General features: G+C 43.8%; 4 protein-coding genes across 7 annotated transcripts; 2 read left to right on the forward strand and 2 right to left on the reverse strand.

Annotated features, from left to right (window-relative positions):
- Positions 1–911: 911 nt before the first annotated feature.
- On the reverse strand, positions 912–2133 carry LOC147322582 (kinesin-like protein KIF1B). The gene is made up of 5 exons (XM_086307147.1): positions 1910–2133; positions 1678–1811; positions 1516–1577; positions 1276–1421; positions 912–1097 (listed from the first exon to the last, which is right to left on the reverse strand). The coding sequence occupies exons 1-5, from the start codon at positions 1931–1933 to the stop codon at positions 912–914; spliced, it is 552 nt and encodes a 183-aa protein (XP_086163273.1). The 5' UTR covers positions 1934–2133.
- Positions 2134–2468: 335 nt separating this feature from the next.
- On the reverse strand, positions 2469–9518 carry LOC147322583 (glutathione synthetase-like). Of its 4 annotated transcripts, none has more exons than XM_086307122.1 (6): positions 9124–9518; positions 8865–8933; positions 4903–5026; positions 4262–4456; positions 4037–4118; positions 2469–3085 (listed from the first exon to the last, which is right to left on the reverse strand). In XM_086307122.1, the coding sequence occupies exons 2-6, from the start codon at positions 8927–8929 to the stop codon at positions 3066–3068; spliced, it is 486 nt and encodes a 161-aa protein (XP_086163248.1). In that variant the 5' UTR covers positions 8930–8933; positions 9124–9518; the 3' UTR covers positions 2469–3065. The 4 variants fall into 4 exon arrangements, with proteins under 4 accessions (XP_086163248.1, XP_086163250.1, XP_086163252.1 ...); XM_086307124.1 differs by having other exon boundaries at positions 4903–5775; XM_086307126.1 differs by adding an exon at positions 5615–5775 and having other exon boundaries at positions 8865–9518.
- A 705-nt stretch (positions 9519–10223) lies between these two features.
- Positions 10224–13311, forward strand: LOC147322584 (kinesin-like protein KIF1B). The gene is made up of 6 exons (XM_086305054.1): positions 10224–10227; positions 10560–10668; positions 10787–10853; positions 11001–11085; positions 12027–12210; positions 12480–13311. Exons 1-5 carry the CDS (start codon positions 10224–10226, stop codon positions 12050–12052), a joined length of 291 nt encoding a protein of 96 aa, XP_086161180.1. The 3' UTR covers positions 12053–12210; positions 12480–13311.
- On the forward strand, positions 13306–16752 carry LOC147322585 (leucine-rich repeat-containing protein 31-like; the record flags this gene model as incomplete). Its single annotated transcript, XM_086305055.1, has 4 exons — positions 13306–13441; positions 13767–13931; positions 14066–14221; positions 14495–16752. Coding segments are annotated over 4 exons (915 nt in total), but the record flags the coding sequence as incomplete, so codon positions are not given.
- Positions 16753–21005: the final 4253 nt, after the last annotated feature.

Here is a 21005-nt window from a genome sequence, read left to right on the forward strand (position 1 = left end):
TCATAGGGGGTCATATGATTGTTGGGTTTTTCTCTGTATCTATGAAGCGCCTTGAGGTGACTTTTGTTGTGATTTGGCGCTATATAAATAAAATTGAATTGAATTGAATTATCTGAGGAAGAAGCAGAGTTGGTTTGTTTCCAGCTGAAATCATCCAGGCTCAGGAATTTGAATCGATCCACATCACTTCTGCTTGAACTAGAGAACATGAGTGTCGACTTACATTTGGTCTGTGAGACACATGTCATAGTGACAGTATTTGGGTTAATATGGCATTACTCACCCTGGTCGCATTTCTTCAATATCAGGCACCAAGTTCAGGAACTCGTTCTTTGCAGCCCGCGCAAGGTAGGAGGTCTCCAGAGTGGGAACCATCGGGAAGTTTTCACAGTCTGAGCAGGAGGGACTGGAGGCACGTGAGCTGTTCTCAGGGGTCCTTTAACACAAATCACACCAAGTTAGAATCAAATAGATAACCTGTCAATAACCGTTTGCAGATCGAGGTCAATGTTCCTAAAAATATGTTTACTTCTGGCCCATGGAGCCACAGCGCGAGTCCGAGAGAGAGGGGCAGGTAGAGGAAGGGGTGAGGGTGGCACTGCTGAAGCTCGTCACGGATGGATCACGTCCGATCGGTGAGATGAGAGAAAGCTGAAGTGAAACAACAGCAGGATGAGGTAGACGTCAATATAGGAACTCCCTGATGTGACACAGAAAGGCTATTTTTTAATTTCTTTGTATTATTTCTCACCTTGCAGTCACTGATGCTGTTCACCAGCTGCTTGTATTCAGTATTGAAGGTGTGTGTCAGAAGGCGCAGGCACTACAACACAACAGGAACAAGACCGATCAGCTCCGAGCAGAGAAGGAAGAAGGCAGCAACAAGAACGCCCACTAAGCCCACGTTTTTCTCACCTTGGTGGCCAGCTCCTTCTCACGCTTTCAAAGGTGGTGCTGGAGATCTGCGAGGAGACGGAGGTGGACGTGGACAGAGTGCCGGAGCTCACGCTGGGGGACAGAGACTCACTCAGGGACTTGGTGGTGGGAGCTGTTCCCACGGGAGCCGCCACTCCCAGAAGGTGACGGGTCTTTTCCACCTGGACGAAAGATGGGGGCGAATGTGAGGTGGGGAGAAGAGGGGAGGTTAGTCATGTAAAGTCTGTACTCTAAGAAAAAACTTTTTAGAATAGCACTTTGGTCTTTGAGTTGAAAAGTCATTTTTCCCTCTACGATATTAAACAGATTTATTTCTTTATGAATCTTTTAAGGCCCCACCTCCTGCAGCTGCTCCATCTTCTCCAGCTCCCACTGGTGCTCTAGGATGAGGCTATCTCCTCTGGGCCTCCAGCCGGCCAGGTTCTCCTCTCCACGCACATAAGCCACTGATGTGTCCAGCACCTTCCTCCTCCTCCTCTGCATCCCTGCTCAGGACATGAGCCCTCATTAGGATGAAGCTCTCCACAGAATTATGATAAAACAGCTGCCGTTCTTTAAACATGTTTCATGGCCGCTCACCTGAGCTTCCAGTGTCAGACATCTTACACAAGCTCAGCTCGTAGATCCCAGTCACTCGGTTGCTATAATGAAGCAGAAGTTTTGAACAAGGAAACTTTGTAACAGGGCAGATATCTTTGATTGTGAAACAGAGATGGCCACAGTGCAGCAGCCCAGATTTACCAGTCAGGAGTTTTGGAGTATCCAGTCCCAAAGAGGTTCTTGAGAGAATGGGGTGGGGAAATCTTGGCGTCTCGGGAGTAAAAGACCGTGCAGATGTCTTTGGTGATAATGGCAGGCTGGATGCAATGGTCCAGCTGCAGAGAGGAGATAAAGGGTGTGTGTTAGACACGATGACATCAAGAGACTTAAAAACACGTACAAACAGGTACAACACGGCGGAGCAGCGGCTGACCTCCAGATACGCAGATAAGGTCATGTAGATCTTCTCTCCGTAGGGAGTGACGCCGTTGAGCAGGAGGGAACCTTTTAAGGGTGTTTTTATTTGTGCTCCCTGGCCTGGAAATAAACGGTTTCCGATCAGACCTGCTTCATCTTTGTGCCCTTGGTATCTGACTCGCTTGCTCCCCCATGCATTTTAAAAGAATCCTTCTCTTCAGCATGAAGTTCTGGCTCAGCTTTAGTGTCTGCGTTACATGTACACAAAGACAGAAACATTCAATGATAAAAACACACAGTGGAATAAAATTGTAAGACGTCATCAGTTGATGCAGTTTAAGGACACTTGTTGTTCTGTGCAGTCTCACCTGGAGCTCACGCTTCTAGTTCATGCCATCATGACCAAAGATTCTTCAAATAATAGTTTAAGATGTCCATGAATGCACTGCTAACTGCTCTTCACCCTGATAAAAATCAACATGCATTTAGAATAAGAAACACTTTTACAAAACCAAAAGCTTCACTGTACTTAGTGATTTATACGTCTACAAAACAGGTTCAGTTTGTAACTGAGAGAGCGGCTCAGTGGTGCTGAATTATATTTCCAATAGAAACACAATTTCATATGTTGTAGTAACAACACACTGCCACAAGATGGCAGCCTAGGCCTACTTTACCATGCTGTTCCAGTACAAAAGAAAAAGTGACAGAGCCTTGAAAGAGTGACAGAGACACTTTTTATGAACTCATCTGTAATGTGTCACCTTTTCTGTAGGATGAAGAAGTGCTTCCCTTCTTTTAAAGTAAATACAGGCTTACAAAGATCCTCTAAACATGTTTCTGAAATAATCCTAAACACAATCACTAAATCAAAAATGCAAGAAACTATTTATTTAATCACTCTTCTTAACTTAATTCCTTAACTTAGTAAAAAAAATAATAAAATAGACAAGAACTTTTCTGCTGTCTCACCTCTGTCAGTTTTCATGCTGTTGCAAGAACAGGTGGAGGTGCAGGTGGAACTTTGACTTCAGTGTGGTTTGTATGTGCAGGCAGGAGTCTGACATCTCAGGACAGCAGAGGGTTGTCGAGCACGGTGACTCCTGCTGCGACGCCCCCGTCTGACTGTCCTGAGCTCTTGGTCCTCAGCAGACGGCCCACACACTCATTCATCACCATGTCTTTACCCTGCCTGTAAGAAAACCAAGAAAAGGCTAACATTAGAAACAGCCACCAACCAATCCCTTTTACTCCACCACCCAAAAACCAGTGAGAAACACTAGCTAGTATTAACTTGGAATCAAAGTGCACTAATCCCCAGGCTCCCAGCATAACATACAGTCCAACACAAACTCCACAAACTGTCTTGCTTCAGCTGACTTTCCTTCACCTTCTCTCCAAACAATCTGTTGTGCTCTTTTCAGCACAAAGCCACACTCCTGCTCACTGATCCTCACCTCTTTTTAACCTAGTCTCAGCAACTTTGTCCCATAGCTCGCACATCCTTTCCACCTCCATCTTTCTTCCCAGCCAACTGATACATACCTTTTCTCCTTCCTTAAAAGCCAGCCTAAGAAATACCATTTTATAAACGCCCCATAAATGAAACTGCCATTTTCAAAAATCGTATCATCCAAATTCATGCAGCGTGGCTAAATTAAGAATGAATTACAAACCCGAGCTTCCTTGCTAACATGAGTAACAGCTAAACACTATCATAGTGGAGTGTAAAATTACTGCTAAAATAGCTCATATGAACCCTGATACTGGACTTTGTATTTATCAAAACAAATGATCTGATATTACAAAGAAAACTAATGATTGCTTTTTACAGTATTAGCCCAGAGTGATGTAAGGCAGGGTGGTTAGTCAGCCATAACCTGCTGACAACTTGTATCTGGTAGCTTTTTCACATCCTGATCAATGTTGTTGTCAAGTGTGTCTCATATACACTATTATCTCAGTCACAGTACAGCATGCATGAATCACAGTAGATACACAGTAATGCAAAACAGCAGGCAGTCATGTATGTGTGCAGATCCACACATGCACTGCTTAAACTTCCCTAGTTTAACAAATGGTGAGCAACAAACAGAAGTTTTCAACATTTTTAAAGACGCTTCTATCCCCCCGCCCGCTGTACCTCCTCCTTCTCGCTGAGACTTCAAGACAAACCGTTCTGCTGCTGACAAGGCCACTGATACTGTTTTGTCCCTCTCTGGACCCTGTAGACCAGCGCAACCACAGAGAAATAAATCAGAGGAATAAAATGCAAATGATATTGCTCACACTGAACAGCAACACCCAGGTGAGGATTATCTAATGCCAAATTTTCCAAACAATGAACAAACCGTGCCCTTTGTCTCACCATGTCTAGAGTGTAGAGGTCAGCCAATGTCGCTCGGATCTGCTGCACAGCTTGAGGCTGGTCTGGGAAGAATCTGTCCAGGACTCCAGGTCTGGGGAGCACTTGCTGAACCTTCTTGGTACCAGCCAGGTGAGCGCTGATATCTGGACACTTCACAGCTCGAGAGCGCTCCATGAGGAGACGAGCATCCCAGCTCTGCAATGGAAAACAGACAATGAATTCTCTGCTTTTTATCATTAGATGTATTTCTGTATTAAAAAATTCCGTTTATTGGGCCACTTTGTGCTGGAAGAATTTTTCCAGCATAAAATAGCCTCTATCATTTCACTAACTAACTTATTTCACTGCTGCTAATGACGTTTCACAAACTGTCACAGGTTTTTTAGCTTCGTTCGTATAAACTTTCTTGTGGTTGAGATTCCCGAGAAAACAGCCAGCACACTGAGCAGCAGAGGGTGACAACAGTTGGTTTCAACAAAAAAACGGCATCAAAAAAGTCACGGTCATCAGAGCAACATCAGAGAAACAATAAAGTCTAACCATGGAAGGCTTTTTTAAGTATGTGCATAAAAACACAAACACAAAGAACATCAACAATGAGCACCTTTCTTTTTGCTGAAAGTGATATAGCTTTCTGTTACCATCAACTGAAACCGCCAACATTTCAGGTGTGCATGCTGGGCAGCTGAAGCTGACATCACAGCACAGCTGCTCTTCCTCATCCAGAAAGCTGTGCTGCAGTGCATCGCTTTTGGCACGCCCAGTCTGTATGTACAGAAACATAACAGAGGAGTAAATATTTGCATCTGCTTATTGAAAAACAATATCAAAGAAATACTTCACTCAGCCTTCCCCCACACTTGCAGTTGCTTGCAAAAGTATTCGCCCCCTCAGATCTGTGGCAAGATCTGAAACTGCTGTTCACAAACGCTGTCCATCTAATCTGACTGAGCTGGAGCTGTTTTGAAAAGAAGAATGGGCAAAGATTTCAGTCTCTAGATGTGCAAAGCTGGTAGAGACAGACCCTAAAAGACTGGCAGCTGTAACTGCAGCAAAAGGTGCTTCTACAAAGTATTGAGTCAGGGGGCTGAATAATTACGCACACCCCACTTTGCAGTTATTTATTTGTAAAAAATGTTTGGAATCATGTATGATTTTCCTTCCACTTCTCACGTGTGCACCACTTTGTGTTGGTCTTTCACGTGGAAGTCCAATAAAATTGATTCATGTTTGTGGCTGTAATGTGACAAAATGTGGAAAAGTTCAAGGGGGCCGAATACTTTTGCAAGCCACTGTAGTACCACGCTCCAACAGTTTTGCAAAAGCTTCCCTGGAGAATCATGGAGAAAATACTTTTAGTTCCAGGAAGGAGCTCAAGAGGTCTAAAGTGTAAAGAGTAGACATGTTGACAGATGCTGGCCAATATCCACTCCTAACCAGGTCCTTTAAATCAGGGCTGCACTGCTGCTGCCATGTTTGACATCTGTGTATCGCCTGGTGCACATCATAACGTCCTTGGACCAAAAAGAAAAAGAAACAACATGAATAATACACCACTGCCTTCACAGATGACTTCTGTTAAAGCAATACCATGTTCTGATTGTACAGCAAGGGCAGAAAACATGCTCCATCACACTATGTTCAAATCCATCACAGAAACCTAAATAGCAGGTTGCTGTTTACTATTAATGTCGATTAAAATCACGATTTTTCCTGCTGATACTGTGAAGTTTACGCAACCCACAGGAGCAGTTTCAAAGCTTTACTGTTGGCAGAATGCGAGCTACCAAGAAAGAGAAAACCACTTAAATAGATTCTTTCTAACTGGCTGTAGACACATATGAAAACCAAAATTGAGTAAATCTCATGAGGAAATATCTTGTGCAATTTTGACCGTCCACTCTAATAATACATGTGGTTGGAGGAATGGCTTTAAAAACATCAATAACACTTTCTCTGCTGTGGAGTGGCTGATGTTCGTGATGTAGAACATCACAATCCCCACAGAACCATTCCTCTGGAAGACACTCTCTGCACATAGACAGGACTTTGAACAAATTCAGCAAAATTTGAATAACTGAAAGTAGTATGCACTCAGATCCAGCCACTCTTGACAAAGGTAGCAGCTTCTATTTTGATATTATAGCTCCGGGTGGCTCAGTGTGCTTCACTATGAGCTGACGGTTAAAAGGACATTTGTCAAACTCATGTGGTTTTATAATTATTAAACTTCTCACACGCTCAAAGACATAAATGTCAGCCAACAAGGCATCGCTCATCAAGCTTAGCTCCATAGAAATGTATGTTATTGACACTTAATAACAGCAGGGTGAAGACAGTGGCAACACAGAGGATGGCCAACAGCTTCTGTGTCAGTGAGACATTTCAGCTGGTGTGGCCGTGCTTCTTTCCAGCACTCAGCAGCTTTCTGCTGCCAAAAGGACCGTGACACTGCCCTACTTCTTTGAGCCTCCGGAGAACGACATCAATCCAAAACAGCAGACAGCCTTTTCAAATACTTTTCTCTAAAGAATGCAAATATCAAGTATTCTTGCTCCCCTTTCTTTCTGATAATGTCACTTTTACAAATCCTGTCCCATCAGCTCTCATGGCTGGTTTGGCTTTGAGGGTCGGGGAGGACAAAAAGCTATTAAGGACCTTTTGATCTGCAGTCCAGTTCTCCTCTAAAGTATTAAGGATGAAGCAACAGTGCTCCTCTTTGCTATTCTGAAATGTGTGTTAAACACAGTGTAGAAGGTAAGTAGAAGCTTACACAGCACCATCAGCCATCATGCTAAATTTGCATCTTCAAAAGTCAATGCAGCCAGACTCACACCTGATTATAAATGTTCAGGAGACACTGTTGAATGTTTAGTGTTAACTTAAATCACTCATCATTTACAGTATTACAGAGTTCAGGGTTATGGGTTAGCACTATCATGTTACCCGTAACTGTATTAACTATGGTACTAACTTAACTAGCAGTGTTGGCCAAGTTACTTGAATAAAAGTAATCAGTAACTAATTACTGATTACTTCCCCTAAAAAGTAATCCCCTTACTTTACTGATTACTTATTTTCAAAAGTAATTAATTACTTAGTTACTTTTTAAAAACATGATTTATGACCTGAATAGGTAATAAAGCAATAGATCTTTCAGCCCAATTCTACTTTTTCTGCATCATCCATCATACAAAATGTAATCAAATGGAAAAGTCTGTTTTTAAAACTTGTTTTATTAGTTTGAATCTTTTTACTTTATGCATCAAGCAAAAATTAAATTATATGCAACATCCTGACTAGAAGAAATTTGTGGAAGAATCCGCGAGTCTCTCTGTGAATTTCCAATCCCGTAGTAGCGTACTCGGTGCTTGCTCTGAAGTTAAGGGTTTTTTCGCTGTAAAAAGAAGTTTCTAAAAGTTTTTGTCACTTTTTACGGAATCAAACTCAAAGTAAGCTCAGTACTTCCACGCTTTAAACGCTGCACGGTCATACTCTCTCTGCACTCCTCCATAGATTATCCATTCTTGATCTGCACACAGCTGTTATTGTCATGAGGCACTCTGGCCAAAAATTTTTCAGTAACGCAGTAACGCAGCGTGCTTACGGGAAAGTAACAGTAATCTAATTACCTTTTTTGCAATAGTAATCCCCTTACATTACTCGTTAATTGAAAAAAGTAATTGGATTACAGTAACGCTTTACCCCGCATTACTGCCCATCTCTGGCTGTGAAACACTAATGAAAAATGATTAACTCAAGTTTTTGCTGCTAAAGTTGGTTCCATCAGCTGCTGAATCACAGGATGTACTTGGTTATAGTCATTTGTGCATTTTGGGTTGCTTTAAATAAATAATGATGTGTTGTAATCATCCAGATCTAGAACCTTAAACTGCTTTTTCACGTGTCTGTAAATGAATTTCTTTCTTATCATTGGTGTCGGCTTCTGATTTGTCTGTTGTCAAGGTCTCACCTCAGTGTGATTCCTCACGTTTTGTCATGATTAAAGGATGAATGTGAACACAGCTTCAGTGTAAATGTGAATGAAAAAAAAAAAAAAAAGCTGGAAAAAGGAGGAGCCCGGAGCTTCGTCTTTCGCTCGGCCTACCCCGCTATAGCAGACGGACCGTCAGAGACTCGAACTTGGCCGTTAAACTCTGGGGTCTGAATGCTGGCCTCTTAACGCTGCGCACCACACAGCCGGCCAGAAGAAAATAGAAAAAAAGGACATTTATCTTCTGTTGTTCAACAATTTTTTTCGTTTTTTTTAAATCTATTTAGCTTGTTGTGCAGTATTGTTGCTGTAAACAGTGTTGCTGTAAACAGTGTGTCACGTTACTTGAAAAAAGTAATCGGATTACAGTAACGCGTGGGCTGTTAACATCTCTGTTAACTAGTCATGATAGAAGCCAATATTTCTGTCCTAACATGGTCGGAATATGTTTGACTACAAGCTAACATTTACAGCATGACTTTAAGCTAGCACCATAAAGACGGTAAAAGACACTGTAATATGTAGAAATGCATGTGAAAAGTGTTATATTAGGAGTGGTTGTGCTACTCCACACAGCCACTTTAACATTACTGACACTGTGTTTCTTACCTGTAAACAGCGGGTCTTGTGTGATAAAAGCTTGTGCAGAAAGTAGCAGGTGTAGACTGGTCCATAGCACTGTATGAAGTGATAAGATGTGAAAGGACATATATAGGGTACCTTAAAGGGCGCCTTAAAAGTGTTTCCCTGAGCTTTTACTTGCAGCTTGATATCTAAATAAATGTAAATAAATGTAAATAAATGTGAATGAAAAAAAGAGAAACGAAAAAAAGGAGGAGCCCGGAGCTTCGTCTTTCGCTCGGCCTACCCCGCTATAGCAGACCGACCGTCAGAGACTCGAACTTGGCCGTTAAACTCTGGGGTCTGAATGCTGGCCTCTTAAGGCTGCGCACCACACAGCCGGCCAGTTGGAAATAGAAAAAAAGGACATTTATCTTCTGTTGTTCAACAATTTTTTTCGTTTTTTTAAATCTATTTAGCTTGTTGTGCAGCATTGTTCCACACAAATGACACATGGAAACCTAGCTATTTTTTTATTGGCTTTCACAAAATGGGACTGCCAATGTTGGAGGTGTTACTGCAAAGTCTTCCTGCTAGCCGGAAACCTGCTGGCGGCGCCACTATGTTCTCAGCACACTCTTCAGCGTCAGCTTTGTTGCCTGTTTTCGGCACACCTACCTAGTCCCACTCATCCACTTTATCTGCTCATGGCAGATTTACCCACACTGAGCACTCCTTGGATTAAGGTAAATTGAAGCAGGTCATTATAAAAAAGACACACAGTTTATCATCTTATCCTTGTGCAACAGCTAAAAGCACTCTGTTCATTTGTTTGCTAGATTAGCCGCTAGCATACACACTGTGTTAGAGGCTTGTTGCTACCTAGTTAGCGATGCTACACACCTGTTACTGTGTATTTTTCAATGATTCAGCACTCCTTGGATTTTTAGACAGTAATGAGATCATGTGCACACTCCACAGAGGTCCAGAGTCCAAATGTGACCTCTAGCACCAAACGCTTGCTGCAGTTGTTGGTGTCAGAGGTGACACACAAGGTATCAGGTTTTCTGTGTGATTACTTTTTCATATAGGACCAAGTATGTTTGGATAGCGTTTTGCCCTTGAAAACTGCCGTTGAATATTAGACATTGTTGTCTAATGTTATAAATGTATTGATGTGAAAGGTGTAAGTGTGACAAATATGGAATAAGATAGGAAATGAGAAAGGAGGCAAATACTTGTTCACAGGGCTATAGTCTGTAAATGGTCTTCTTTTGGCTATAGTAGATCTTTTACTTGTTCATTTTTTAATTGTTTGTTAAAATAGTTTTTTCCATCATATTGAGTATAGAGGAATGCAACTGTGAGCTTTAGCAATTATCCCGCTTCAACAGGACCGTGATCCCGATGTGTGAGACAGCAGGGTGCTGCCACTGGTGTTGTAATGTGTGATTTAGTTCCTCCTAACATTTCAGTTTTCTTCCAGTATCTATCCTCTGTGATTACTGGCTCTTTAGACAGATTTAATAGAAGTGTGTGAGCTATTGGCTCAGTATAAAGGGTCAGTAGTGTTTTCATGTCACCTATCCATCCTCCATTTAGTCACCCAAAGCATGTAGTAAATACTGCTCACTTTTATTCATCTTCTCTTAAATCCAGAAAAATTCCCACTTGTTAACGTTGAGTGTGTGTGTGTGTGTGTGTGTGTGTGTGTGTGTGCGTGTGTGTGTGTGTGTGTGCCAGTTGCAGCCTCCAAGTTGAACACCATCACCAAATCCAACCTGGGTCAGTGTGTCAGCAAGTACGACCTGCTGGTCTGGTTTGAGATCAGCGAGCTGGAGCCCACTGGAGAGTGAGTATCCATCTGGAGTGTTATATTCACGCACAAGCTTTAAAGGAACCATAAAAATGATCTCCAGGAAGAATATTATAAGTTGGGATGTTGTGTCACCTCCTCCCTCCATGCACAGGTACATCCCAGCCATCGTGGATCACAGTGGAGGCCTGCCCTGTCATGGTACCTACCTGCTGCACCAGGTACAGGATTGGTGCACATGTTGTTTCCTTATTACTCACACAGTGGTAACTGCTTCCTTTGTACACAGTTGAATATCTTCTTTTAAAGCGTAATGTTGCTCTAGCTGTGCTCACTGTGATCCTGAGCTCCTGTTATGTTTGCTGCAGGGGATCCAGCGGAGGATCACAGTGACCCTCATCCACGAGAAAGGCAGCGAGCTCCATTGGAAAGATGTTCGTGAGCTGGTTGTAGGTGAGCAGCCTGCCTTTAGGGTCTAGTCGTGCTATACCTCTGTGTAGAAAACAAAACCCCAAAGCACCGAAACAATGTTTTATAGTGTTTGTGTGCTTTTGATAGAGGAAGACAGGACAGAACATCATTAAAGGGATTTGACTTTGTGAGATCACCCTGAAAACGCACCACTCGGTTCACTCTGAGATATTTTCAGTCTGGAAAGATGAATCTGTCGGGCTTCAGGCTGCTTCTCACTTTAAGCAGTTCATGCTGTAGCTGATGGACCAAAAATGACATTTGATATTTTAGACATTCAGCTGCTGACTCTGAAGCCAACAGGCTCTTGAGTGTGGATGATTGTGTTGGTACTGGATGCTGTGATCAAACAGCTGTTCTGATCTGTCTTCATTCATGCCTGTTGTTATTAAGCCTCCTAAGCTCCAAACCAGTAAAAGCAATCTTTGGAGGCAACACCCTTTTTAGTACTTTGCTGTATTTGTTTGTGATTGTGTGACACTGAACCACAGTGCTATGTATATCCTCTGTAACACTCAGACGTTTCCAGATCAGTGTTTCCCCCTCAGCTGTTTCTCACTATAGAGTCTTTCCTCTGTAACAATGAGGCACCAGCAGAGCATATCTGGCTCCCAGTCTGTGGCTGATAGTGCCCCCTGCTGTTAATAACAGGAACAGTGTAACCTTGTATGGAGCTCATAGTGATGGTCTGAAGATTGCTGCTGCAAGGCAGTAATTTGTATCCATGTGTGCTGTCTATTCTGAGCATATGCAGTTATGTGAGCTCTCAGGTTTTATGTATCAGGACATAATTAAAAACAATCAGGTCCTTAGTAGGTCTTAATATGAGGTAAATATAAAACATGAAGTGTTTGTGAGGTTCATCTGCAGCACCTTTGTCTCTGTGAAATGTTTGCTAATTTAACATTTTCCCTCCTAAACAGGAAGGAGTTTGTGGAGGCCTATGTGAATCATGCCTTCAACACATCAGTGGAGAATCTGTTCCAGGAGTTCAAGCGAGGCTTCTTCCTGGTGTGTGAGCAGGATTTGGTGAGGCTGTTTCGACCAGAGGAGCTGCAGGGAGTGCTGGTCGGCCAGGACGTGCATGACTGGGAAAAGTTCAAACAGGTAGAGTCAGCCAAACAGACACAGGCTGTAGTTTCACAGCTGTCCTGTAGCACAATAACTGTGTACTGCATACTGTCAAAAGCATTCAGTCGGCTGCTTTAACACAAATATGACCTTGAGTCACATCTCAGTCTTAATCCAGACTTTTGTATGATAGTATAATATAATAGTCAGCCCACCCTTCGCAGCTATAACTGCTTCCACTCTTCTGGGAAAGCTTTCCACAAGGTTTAGGTGTGTTTATGGGAATTTTTTGACTATTCTTCCAGAGGTGCATTTATGGTGTCAGACACTGACGTTGGAGGAGAAGGCCTGGCTCACAGTTGCTGCTCTAATTCATCCCAAAGATGTTCTATCAGGTTGAGGTCAGGACTCTGTGCAGGCTAGTCCAGTTCTTCTACACCAAACTCACTCATCCATGTCTTTATGGACCTTGTATTGTGCACTGGTGCCCAGCCATGTGCACACATGCCCACACTTTACACTTGGCACAGTGCAGTCAGACAAGTACTTCTGGCAACCACCAAACCCTGACACATCCATCGGATTGCCAGTCAGAGAAGTGTGATTCGTCACTCCAGTAAACACATCTCCACTGCTTTAGAGTCCAGTGTTGAGATGCTTAAATCACTCCATCTGACGCTTTGCATTGTGTTTGTCAGTGTAAGGCTGGGATGCAGCTGCTCAGCCATGGAAACCAATGAAGTTTGGACATCTGTAACAACAGCAGACTGCAGATATTGGTGACTTAAGTGCACTATGAGCCTTAGCATCAGCTGACTAGCTGTCATTTCCAATTACTTCCACTTTGTTATAATATCACTAACAGCTGACTATGGAATATTTAATAGCGAGGAAATTTCATGACTGGACTTGTTGCACTGGTGCATCCTATCACATTACCATGCTGGAATTCATTCAGTTCCTGAGAGCGACTCGTCCTTTCACACATGTTTGTAGAAGTAGTCTGCATGCCTAGGTGCTTGATTTAATACACCTGTGTCCATGGAAGTGATTGGAACACATTAATTGAATGATTTGGATGTGTTAGGGAATACTTTTGGCAACATAGTGTATGCCTGACCTTACAAACTCTATGATTATAACAGTCATTTTCACTGTTTTCAGAACACAAGTTATGGTTGGAGATATCATGACCGCCACCCCACCATACAGATGTTTTGGGAGGTATTTGATGAACTAACTGAAGAGCAGAGGAAAGATTTCCTTCGTAAGTACTTGCTGAAGCCTCCATTATGATATGTTACTGAAATCACACTGTATCATATAAAACATTAGATTTTTCTGCGCTTTACCAAGATACATTAGAGAGCAGCATTGTTCTGATTAATATACTGTAAAGCTGCTTCTAGCTGGTGGACTGAGCCGCCTCACCTTTCACCTGGCTCACGTCACACACCTGGAGAGACTCGACCTCCACCTGTGTTGCCTCACGCGAGATGATCTAGAGGCTCTGAGTCAGTTGCTACCAATCTCACACGCCGGACACTAATCGCATGCTCGCTGCAGCAGTCATGTGACTCGTTGTTTTTCAGTCCAGGTGCTGCCCTCTCTCACTGCACTGACCGAGCTTGATGTGTCATCCAATAAGGAAGTGGGAGGTGTGGTCCACCTGCTGGTCTCCGCCCTCCCTGCGACACAAATGAGGAGGCTGCCATTCAACAGCTGCTACATGAGCAACGAGTCCTTCACTGCTCTGGGTAACACACACACACACACACACACACACACACACACTTGTTTATTTATAGAAGTTTTCCTTCAAGTCATTCTCCCCGAATACCTCTTCCACCCTCTAGCCTGAAATGGTGAAAACTTTGTGTTTATGCATCAGCCCTGGCGGTGTCCTATCTGCGCACGGTGGATATTTCCTGGTGTAAAGTGGTTGGCGGTCACTTGGCGCTCCTGCTGGATGCTCTGCAGCCATCAGTCGTCAGCGAGCTCCGTCTTTGCAGCTGCGAGCTCACCACTGATGACATGCAACATCTGGGTAACTAACACACAATGACATTATACTTTTTCTTTTTTGGTCTGTAGTGGATCATTAGGCTGCATAAATGTATATTAAGACAAGTAAAGCCTGAAGGAAATTGATATTTCTTTCATTTATTTCATGCTGCCAGCATCTGTAGCTGTCGTATAAAACAAAACAATGAAAGTATTCGGTGTTATTTTTGTCTCCATCAGAAACATTGTGAACAAAACAGTAAAGTGAACAGGCATAAAGTGATCAGTTATCAATGGGTCCTCTTCCTCTGTGCAGCTGCCGTGTGCAGACGGGGCTGTCTCTCCTCACTCCGTGCACTGGATCTGTCCTACAACAGCTTGGTGGGAGACAACGGTTGGTGCAGTCTGTTTGCAGCAGGAGGTCTGGGCTCTCTGGAAGACGTGGATGTCAGTTTGCGACCTTCAACCTCTGCTCCGTGCTCAGCCTGGCTGCCCGCTCTGCTCCGAGCTCTGCCTCAAATGCCGGCGCTGGCTCGACTGGCCATGCAGAGGTGGACAGCTGACTGTCAGGAGAGAGAGCAGCTCAGGTACTGTCTGAAAAAGAGGAGCGTCCTGCTGGAAAGGGATCCAGATTTACAAGACACATCATCAGCATGTAAAGGGAACAGTCAGGAGAGCCTAGAAGAGAGTCAGCCTGAGGAGATTGGAGCGGACCGCACTGGAATTTACTGTCAAAGAGCGACCCACTTTGTTGCTTTATTATTATTTTTTTAAGTCTCTGTTACCACAAGAAGGTCAGTGTTGACGTCAGCTGCATCACGTCTGATGTAAACTGTGTCACACGTGATGGTTTCAGGGAATACTGGGAACTTACAGAGTTAAGCACAGCTGGTGTGGGTTATCATATTTGTCGTCTCTCACCTTGGCTGCAGGGTCTGGGTCTTTCCAATGCAGCACTCCTAACACTTGAGACACACATGCCGAGAAGTGGGGATACCTGGAAATGGACAAAGGCTTTCAGCAGAGTTTTAAAGCAGCTATTCAGGAAAAGAGCTGTGAATTATCTGCATACCTTGTTAGGTAATCAGCTATTTTGGGGTTCTTTAACAAATCAACCAAAAGGTCGACTGAGTATTTTCTCGTCAGAGTACCTTCACCGTTCACGATGATGTTGAGCACAAGCTGGAGCGTTTGATGGATGTTCTTTGCATCAAAGAGCTACGAGGAAATCCCAGAGATTAGAGACAGGATATTATGTGAATCAGCATGAATGTTGTTTGTTGTTCAACAGATAAAAACAAGAAGAGAAAATAGAAACAAAGTAAAAAAGGAACAATTGTTTCTGCCGTTAAGAAAAAAAAATTGAGTCATGGCAGAGACCTGCAGAAGTCTTGAGTCTCATTTGATGACATTTTGTCAGATTGCCTTGTAATTTAAAAAAAACAAAACTGTTTTTTGAGCAAAAGTTCTCCAGGTTTTTTTGGAGTTCTTTCAAAGTTTTCTTATTTTTGGACGTTAGCTGCTTTTTCACTCTTTTTCAGTCCAGTCTGTGCATCTGAACATTTACAGAAAGATTTCTTTGTTTCGTCTTTAGACACTTTGTTAAACGCAGATCCCAGCAGAGTTCGCCTACCTTCTCTCCAACCTTCTCAGGTTTTGTGGATATTATACATGGTTATGCTGAGGATATGTCGGCTACTTTCCACTGGAAATGCCTTTTGGTTAAACTGTCAGCGAGGAATTTGCACTGTTACATTTTTATATAACTTTAATGCAAAAAAAACAGCTGCTTGTTTAAGTGAAAATACACTGATGGGGTTTTTTTCTATTCATGAACAGGAGTGTGATCAGTTTAATAAAAGAAAAAATAACCATAACCAAGATATGAGGGGAAATCTTGGACAAATACAAGCAGACTGGAGCAGCCAGCGTTCAAAACACCGACGTTCAAGGTAACAGAAGGTTCCCGAGCCACATCCACCCAGCTGGTTTCTGTGTTTCTTGTGTATTTGTGTACACTGTGACTTCATGGCTGTCTTGGGCTCCAGCTCTTGTTTTGGTGTCTCATTAATTTGATTTAATGTCCTGCTTAGTGATAACATCACTCTTGGCCTCCCTGCACTGGCTTCCAATTGAATTTAGGATTCATTTTCAAGTTCTTTTATTGGTTTTTAAATCTTTAAATGGTCTGGCACCTGCTGAAGCCCTATGTCCCCACTCGTTCGCTCCGGTCAGCTGAGCAGCTGTTGCTCTCAGTCCCCAAATCACGGCTGAAACTGAGAGGAGACCGAGCGTTCTCTATCGTGGCTCCTAAGCTTTGGAATAATCTTCCTCTTCACATTAGGCAATCGACATCAGTGCTGGTTTTTAAATCCAGATTGAAAAAGCATTTTTATTCACTGGCTTTTGACTCAGTGGTTGACTGACTTGTATTTTATTGTTTTTCGCTATGTTTATTATTGTATCGTATTTATTATTCTTATGGTATCTATTATGTTTCTATTGTTCAGCAGTTTGGTCAGCCTTGTGTGTTTTTAAAGTGCTATATAAATAAACAATGATGATGATGATGAACATAGTAACGTGTGTTGGGTTGCTCTGTCTTCAGACTCACTGTCAGACTGATTAGACAGTGAGTCTGAAGGTGAGAGTCCTCACTGCCCACGCCTGTCTTTGGGTCTGACCAACACCGTTTCCTGTGTGTCATTCCCCCCTCGCCTTCCCCCCATCCGTCCTGTCTGCACTGACCTCTCCAATAAAGACAAAAGGCCTCATTTTCTGAAACTCTTCCTATCCCATCACCTTGCGAAGAATCACTTCACCATGTTGATTAATAAGGACGGTGGGAATGGTTTGAAGTCTCGTCACAGAAAATGTGCCAAAGGCAAAGAATCTGAGCTTGAAATAAAATGAAATGAAAGATCAGCCCCACACAGGGGTTAAATTCAGATGGAAACTCTTATCACACAAAGAGAACAAGCAAATAAATATATCTGAGTGTGGCCCCTCGACTGTCACAGTGTAGCTGACATTTGATCTTATCATGTGTTAAAGCTATTTTAATTACTGAAGAGAACCAGTGTCAAACTCAGCCCAAGTATGGTTGTACGTTAATCCTTAAAGCAACAACGTTTTTAAAGTTGCAGCGTCATTTTTACACCACACCTAAAATCCCACTAATCGTCCGGGCTCTTCACCCTATGACCACACGCTGGGGTATCTAACACCACATGACCCAAATGGAAACTATGTCAGCTGAAAGAAACCCATCGAAATGTGCAACACTTAAAACTTTGCCTGATTGGAGCATGGCTTCAAATACAGCCCTGAAAACAGACAGGCGGTCGTTGGCATTTCGTTACAAAGTTTCCTTGTTCAAAACTTCTGCTTCATTATAACAACCGAGTGACTGGGATCTACGAGCTGAGCTTGTGTAAGATGTCTGACACTGGAAGCTCAGGTGAGCGGCCATGAAACATGTTTAAAGAACGGCAGCTGTTTTATCATAATTCTGTGGAGAGCTTCATCCTAATGAGGGCTCATGTCCTGAGCAGGGATGCAGAGGAGGAGGAGGAAGGTCCTGGACACATCAGTGGCTTATGTGCGTGGAGAGGAGAACCTGGCCGGCTGGAGGCCCAGAGGAGATAGCCTCATCCTAGAGCACCAGTGGGAGCTGGAGAAGATGGAGCAGCTGCAGGAGGTGGGGCCTTAAAAGATTCATAAAGAAATAAATCTGTTTAATATCGTAGAGGGAAAAATGACTTTTCAGCTCAAAGACCAAAGTGCTATTCTAAAAAGTTTTTTCTTAGAGTACAGACTTTACATGACTAACCTCCCCTCTTCTCCCCACCTCACATTCGCCCCCATCTTTCGTCCAGGTGGAAAAGACCCGTCACCTTCTGGGAGAGGCGGCTCCCGTGGGAACAGCTCCCACCACCAAGTCCCTGAGTGAGTCTCTGTCCCCCAGCGTGAGCTCCGGCACTCTGTCCACATCCACCTCCGTCTCCTCGCAGATCTCCAGCACCACCTTTGAAAGCGTGAGAAGGAGCTGGCCACCAAGGTGAGAAAAACGTGGGCTTAGTGGGCGTTCTTGTTGCTGCCTTCTTCCTTCTCTGCTCGGTCTTGTTCCTGTTGTGTTGTAGTGCCTGCGCCGTCTGACACACACCTTCAATACTGAATACAAGCAGCTGGTGAACAGCATCAGTGACTGCAAGGTGAGAAATAATACAAAGAAATAAAAAAATAGCCTTTCTGTGTCACATCAGGGAGTTCCTATATTGACGTCTACCTCATCCTGCTGTTGTTTCACTTCAGCTTTCTCTCATCTCACCGATCGGACGTGATCCATCCGTGACGAGCTTCAGCAGTGCCACCCTCACCCCTTCCTCTACCTGCCCCTCTCTCTCGGACTCGCGCTGTGGCTCCATGGGCCAGAAGTAAACATATTTTTAGGAACATTGACCTCGATCTGCAAACGGTTATTGACAGGTTATCTATTTGATTCTAACTTGGTGTGATTTGTGTTAAAGGACCCCTGAGAACAGCTCACGTGCCTCCAGTCCCTCCTGCTCAGACTGTGAAAACTTCCCGATGGTTCCCACTCTGGAGACCTCCTACCTTGCGCGGGCTGCAAAAGAACGAGTTCCTGAACTTGGTGCCTGATATTGAAGAAATGCGACCAGGGTGAGTAATGCCATATTAACCCAAATACTGTCACTATGACATGTGTCTCACAGACCAAATGTAAGTCGACACTCATGTTCTCTAGTTCAAGCAGAAATGATGTGGATCGATTCAAATTCCTGAGCCTGGATGATTTCAGCTGGAAACAAACCAACTCTGCTTCTTCTTCAGATAATTCAATTCAATTCAATTTTATTTATATAGCGCCAAATCACAACAAAAGTCACCTCAAGGCGCTTCATAGATACAGAGAAAAACCCAACAATCATATGACCCCCTATGAGCAAGCACTTTGGCGACAGTGGGAAGTAAAAACTCCCCTTTAACAGGAAGAAACCTCCAGCAGAACCAGGCTCAGGGAGGGGCGGGACCATCTGCTGCGACCAGTTGGGGTGAGAGAAGGAAAACAGGATAAAGACATGCTGTGGAAGAGAGACAGAGGTTAATAACAGATATGATTCAATGCAGAGAGGTCTATTAATGCATAGTGAGTGAGAAAGGTGACTGGAAAGGAAAAACTCAATGCATCATGGGAATCCCCGGCAACTATGCAAGTTGTAAACAGTTGTAGGATTAAAGATTATTGAATGTACAGAATGATTATTTACACAGAGCTATACAGTAGTGCAGTTAAGATAAGTGAGGGTGTAGATAGTTTCTACAGAGGCTATATAAAGTGCTAGTGGTTGTGAGTGGTGGTTCACTCCATGTTATTATTGTGTGTTTGAGGGTACAGTTGTCCATTGTGGGGGTGTGTATGTTCAGTGCATGAGTTTAACGTGGGTCAGATGTCAGGAGGCAGAGTTCAGGAGTCTGACAGCTGTGGGGAAGTAGCTGTTCCGGTACCTGGTGGTCTTAGTCCGGAGGCTCCTGTGGCGCCTCCCAGAGGGCAGGAGGGTGAAGAGTCCATGTGATGGGTGACTGGGGTCTTTGATGATTTTCCCAGCCCTTTTCAGACACCGCTTCCTGTAGATGTCCTTTATGGCAGGAAGTGGTGCTCCGGCGATGCGCTGGGCAGTTTTCACGACCCTCTGCAACGCCTTCCGGTCCGAGGCAGAGCAGTTCCCGTACCAGACTGTTATACAGTTGGTCAGGATGCTCTCGATGGTGCAGCGATAGAAGTTCACCAGGATGTCTGAGGACAGGTGGTTCTTCCTCAGAGTCCTCAAGAAGAAGAGGCGCTGGTGAGCCTTCTTGACCAGCTTGGAGCAGTTGGTCGTCCAGGTGAGATCCTCGGAGATGTGGACTCCCAGGAACTTGAAGCTGCTCACACGCTCCACAGCCGTCCCCTTAATGTGGATGGGTGGATGTGGGTCAGCATTCCTCCTGTAGTCCACGATGAGCTCCTTGGTCTTCTCGGTGTTAAGCAGCAGGTTGTTTGTGTCGCACCACTCAGCCAGACGATCCACCTCCTCCCTGTAGGCGGCCTCATCGTTGTCACTGATGAGGCCAATCACCGTGGTGTCATCTGCAAACTTAATGATGGTGTTGGAACCATCAGCAGGTCTGCAGTCGTGGGTGAAGAGGGAGTAGAGGAAAGGGCTCATCACACAACCTTGTGGTACACCGGTGTTCATTGTGATGGTAGATGAGCAGCGGTTATCCAGCCGGACATGTTGGGGGCGGTTGGTCAGGAAGTCCAGTAACCATTTGCAGATGAGGGAACTGATGCCCAGGTCTGTCAGTTTCCTGATGAGTTGTGAGGGGTGGATTGTATTGAATGCTGAACTGAAGTCTATAAACAGCATTCTGGCGTAGGTGTTGTTGTTGTCCAGGTGTGAGAGGACAGAGTGCAGTGCGATGGAGACTGCATCCTCTGTGCTCCTGTTCTGGCGGTATGCAAATTGGTGGGGGTCCAGGGTGGGGGGGAGACAGGATTTGAAGTGTGCTAGGACCAGCTGCTCTAAGCACTTAGCTATTTACAGTTCATAACAAGAGACAAGGCACCATTTCTCTCCTTTGTGTTCCAGTCATCACAGCAGATTAAACTTTTAAAATATTTGCAAATAGTATAAAGAAATATATAAAGAAGTAAAACAGTAATTTATTAATACTTAGAAATACTAAAACTTACATTTGTCAGCAAAAACTGCTGCCATCTGAACCGAAACGTTACAAACCAGCTTACCCACAATCTGTGTATT

The sequence above is a fragment of the Aulonocara sp. 'chitande type north' Nkhata Bay genome, linkage group LG9 (assembly GCF_057382095.1).
Source record: "Aulonocara sp. 'chitande type north' Nkhata Bay isolate Kocher_YH1m ecotype deep benthic linkage group LG9, A_spYH_male_GT1.1, whole genome shotgun sequence".
NCBI lineage: Eukaryota > Metazoa > Chordata > Actinopteri > Cichliformes > Cichlidae > Aulonocara > Aulonocara sp. 'chitande type north' Nkhata Bay.

What these genes read in the sequence shown, in the direction of transcription:
- LOC147322582 (XM_086307147.1), bottom strand. Translation starts at nt 1,933, where the DNA reads ATGACCTTATCTGCGTATCTGGAG. An exon ending in CCTTATCTGCGTATCTGGAG is followed by an intron (nt 1,812 to 1,909) that starts GTCAGCCGCTGC and finishes TCCTCTCTGCAG; the next exon opens with CTGGACCATTGCATCCAGCC. An exon ending in TACTCCAAAACTCCTGACTG is followed by an intron (nt 1,578 to 1,677) that starts GTAAATCTGGGC and finishes GCTTCATTATAG; the next exon opens with CAACCGAGTGACTGGGATCT.
- LOC147322583 (XM_086307122.1), bottom strand. Translation starts at nt 8,929, where the DNA reads ATGGACCAGTCTACACCTGCTACTTTCTGCACAAGCTTTTATCACACA. An exon ending in GTTGGCGGTTTCAGTTGATG is followed by an intron (nt 4,457 to 4,902) that starts GTAACAGAAAGC and finishes TTTCCATTGCAG; the next exon opens with AGCTGGGATGCTCGTCTCCT. An exon ending in GTCTCAGCGAGAAGGAGGAG is followed by an intron (nt 3,086 to 4,036) that starts GTACAGCGGGCG and finishes GTTTTCTTACAG; the next exon opens with GCAGGGTAAAGACATGGTGA.
- LOC147322584 (XM_086305054.1), top strand. An exon ending in GAGCTGGAGCCCACTGGAGA is followed by an intron (nt 10,669 to 10,786) that starts GTGAGTATCCAT and finishes CTCCATGCACAG; the next exon opens with GTACATCCCAGCCATCGTGG. An exon ending in TGTTCGTGAGCTGGTTGTAG is followed by an intron (nt 11,086 to 12,026) that starts GTGAGCAGCCTG and finishes CCTCCTAAACAG; the next exon opens with GAAGGAGTTTGTGGAGGCCT.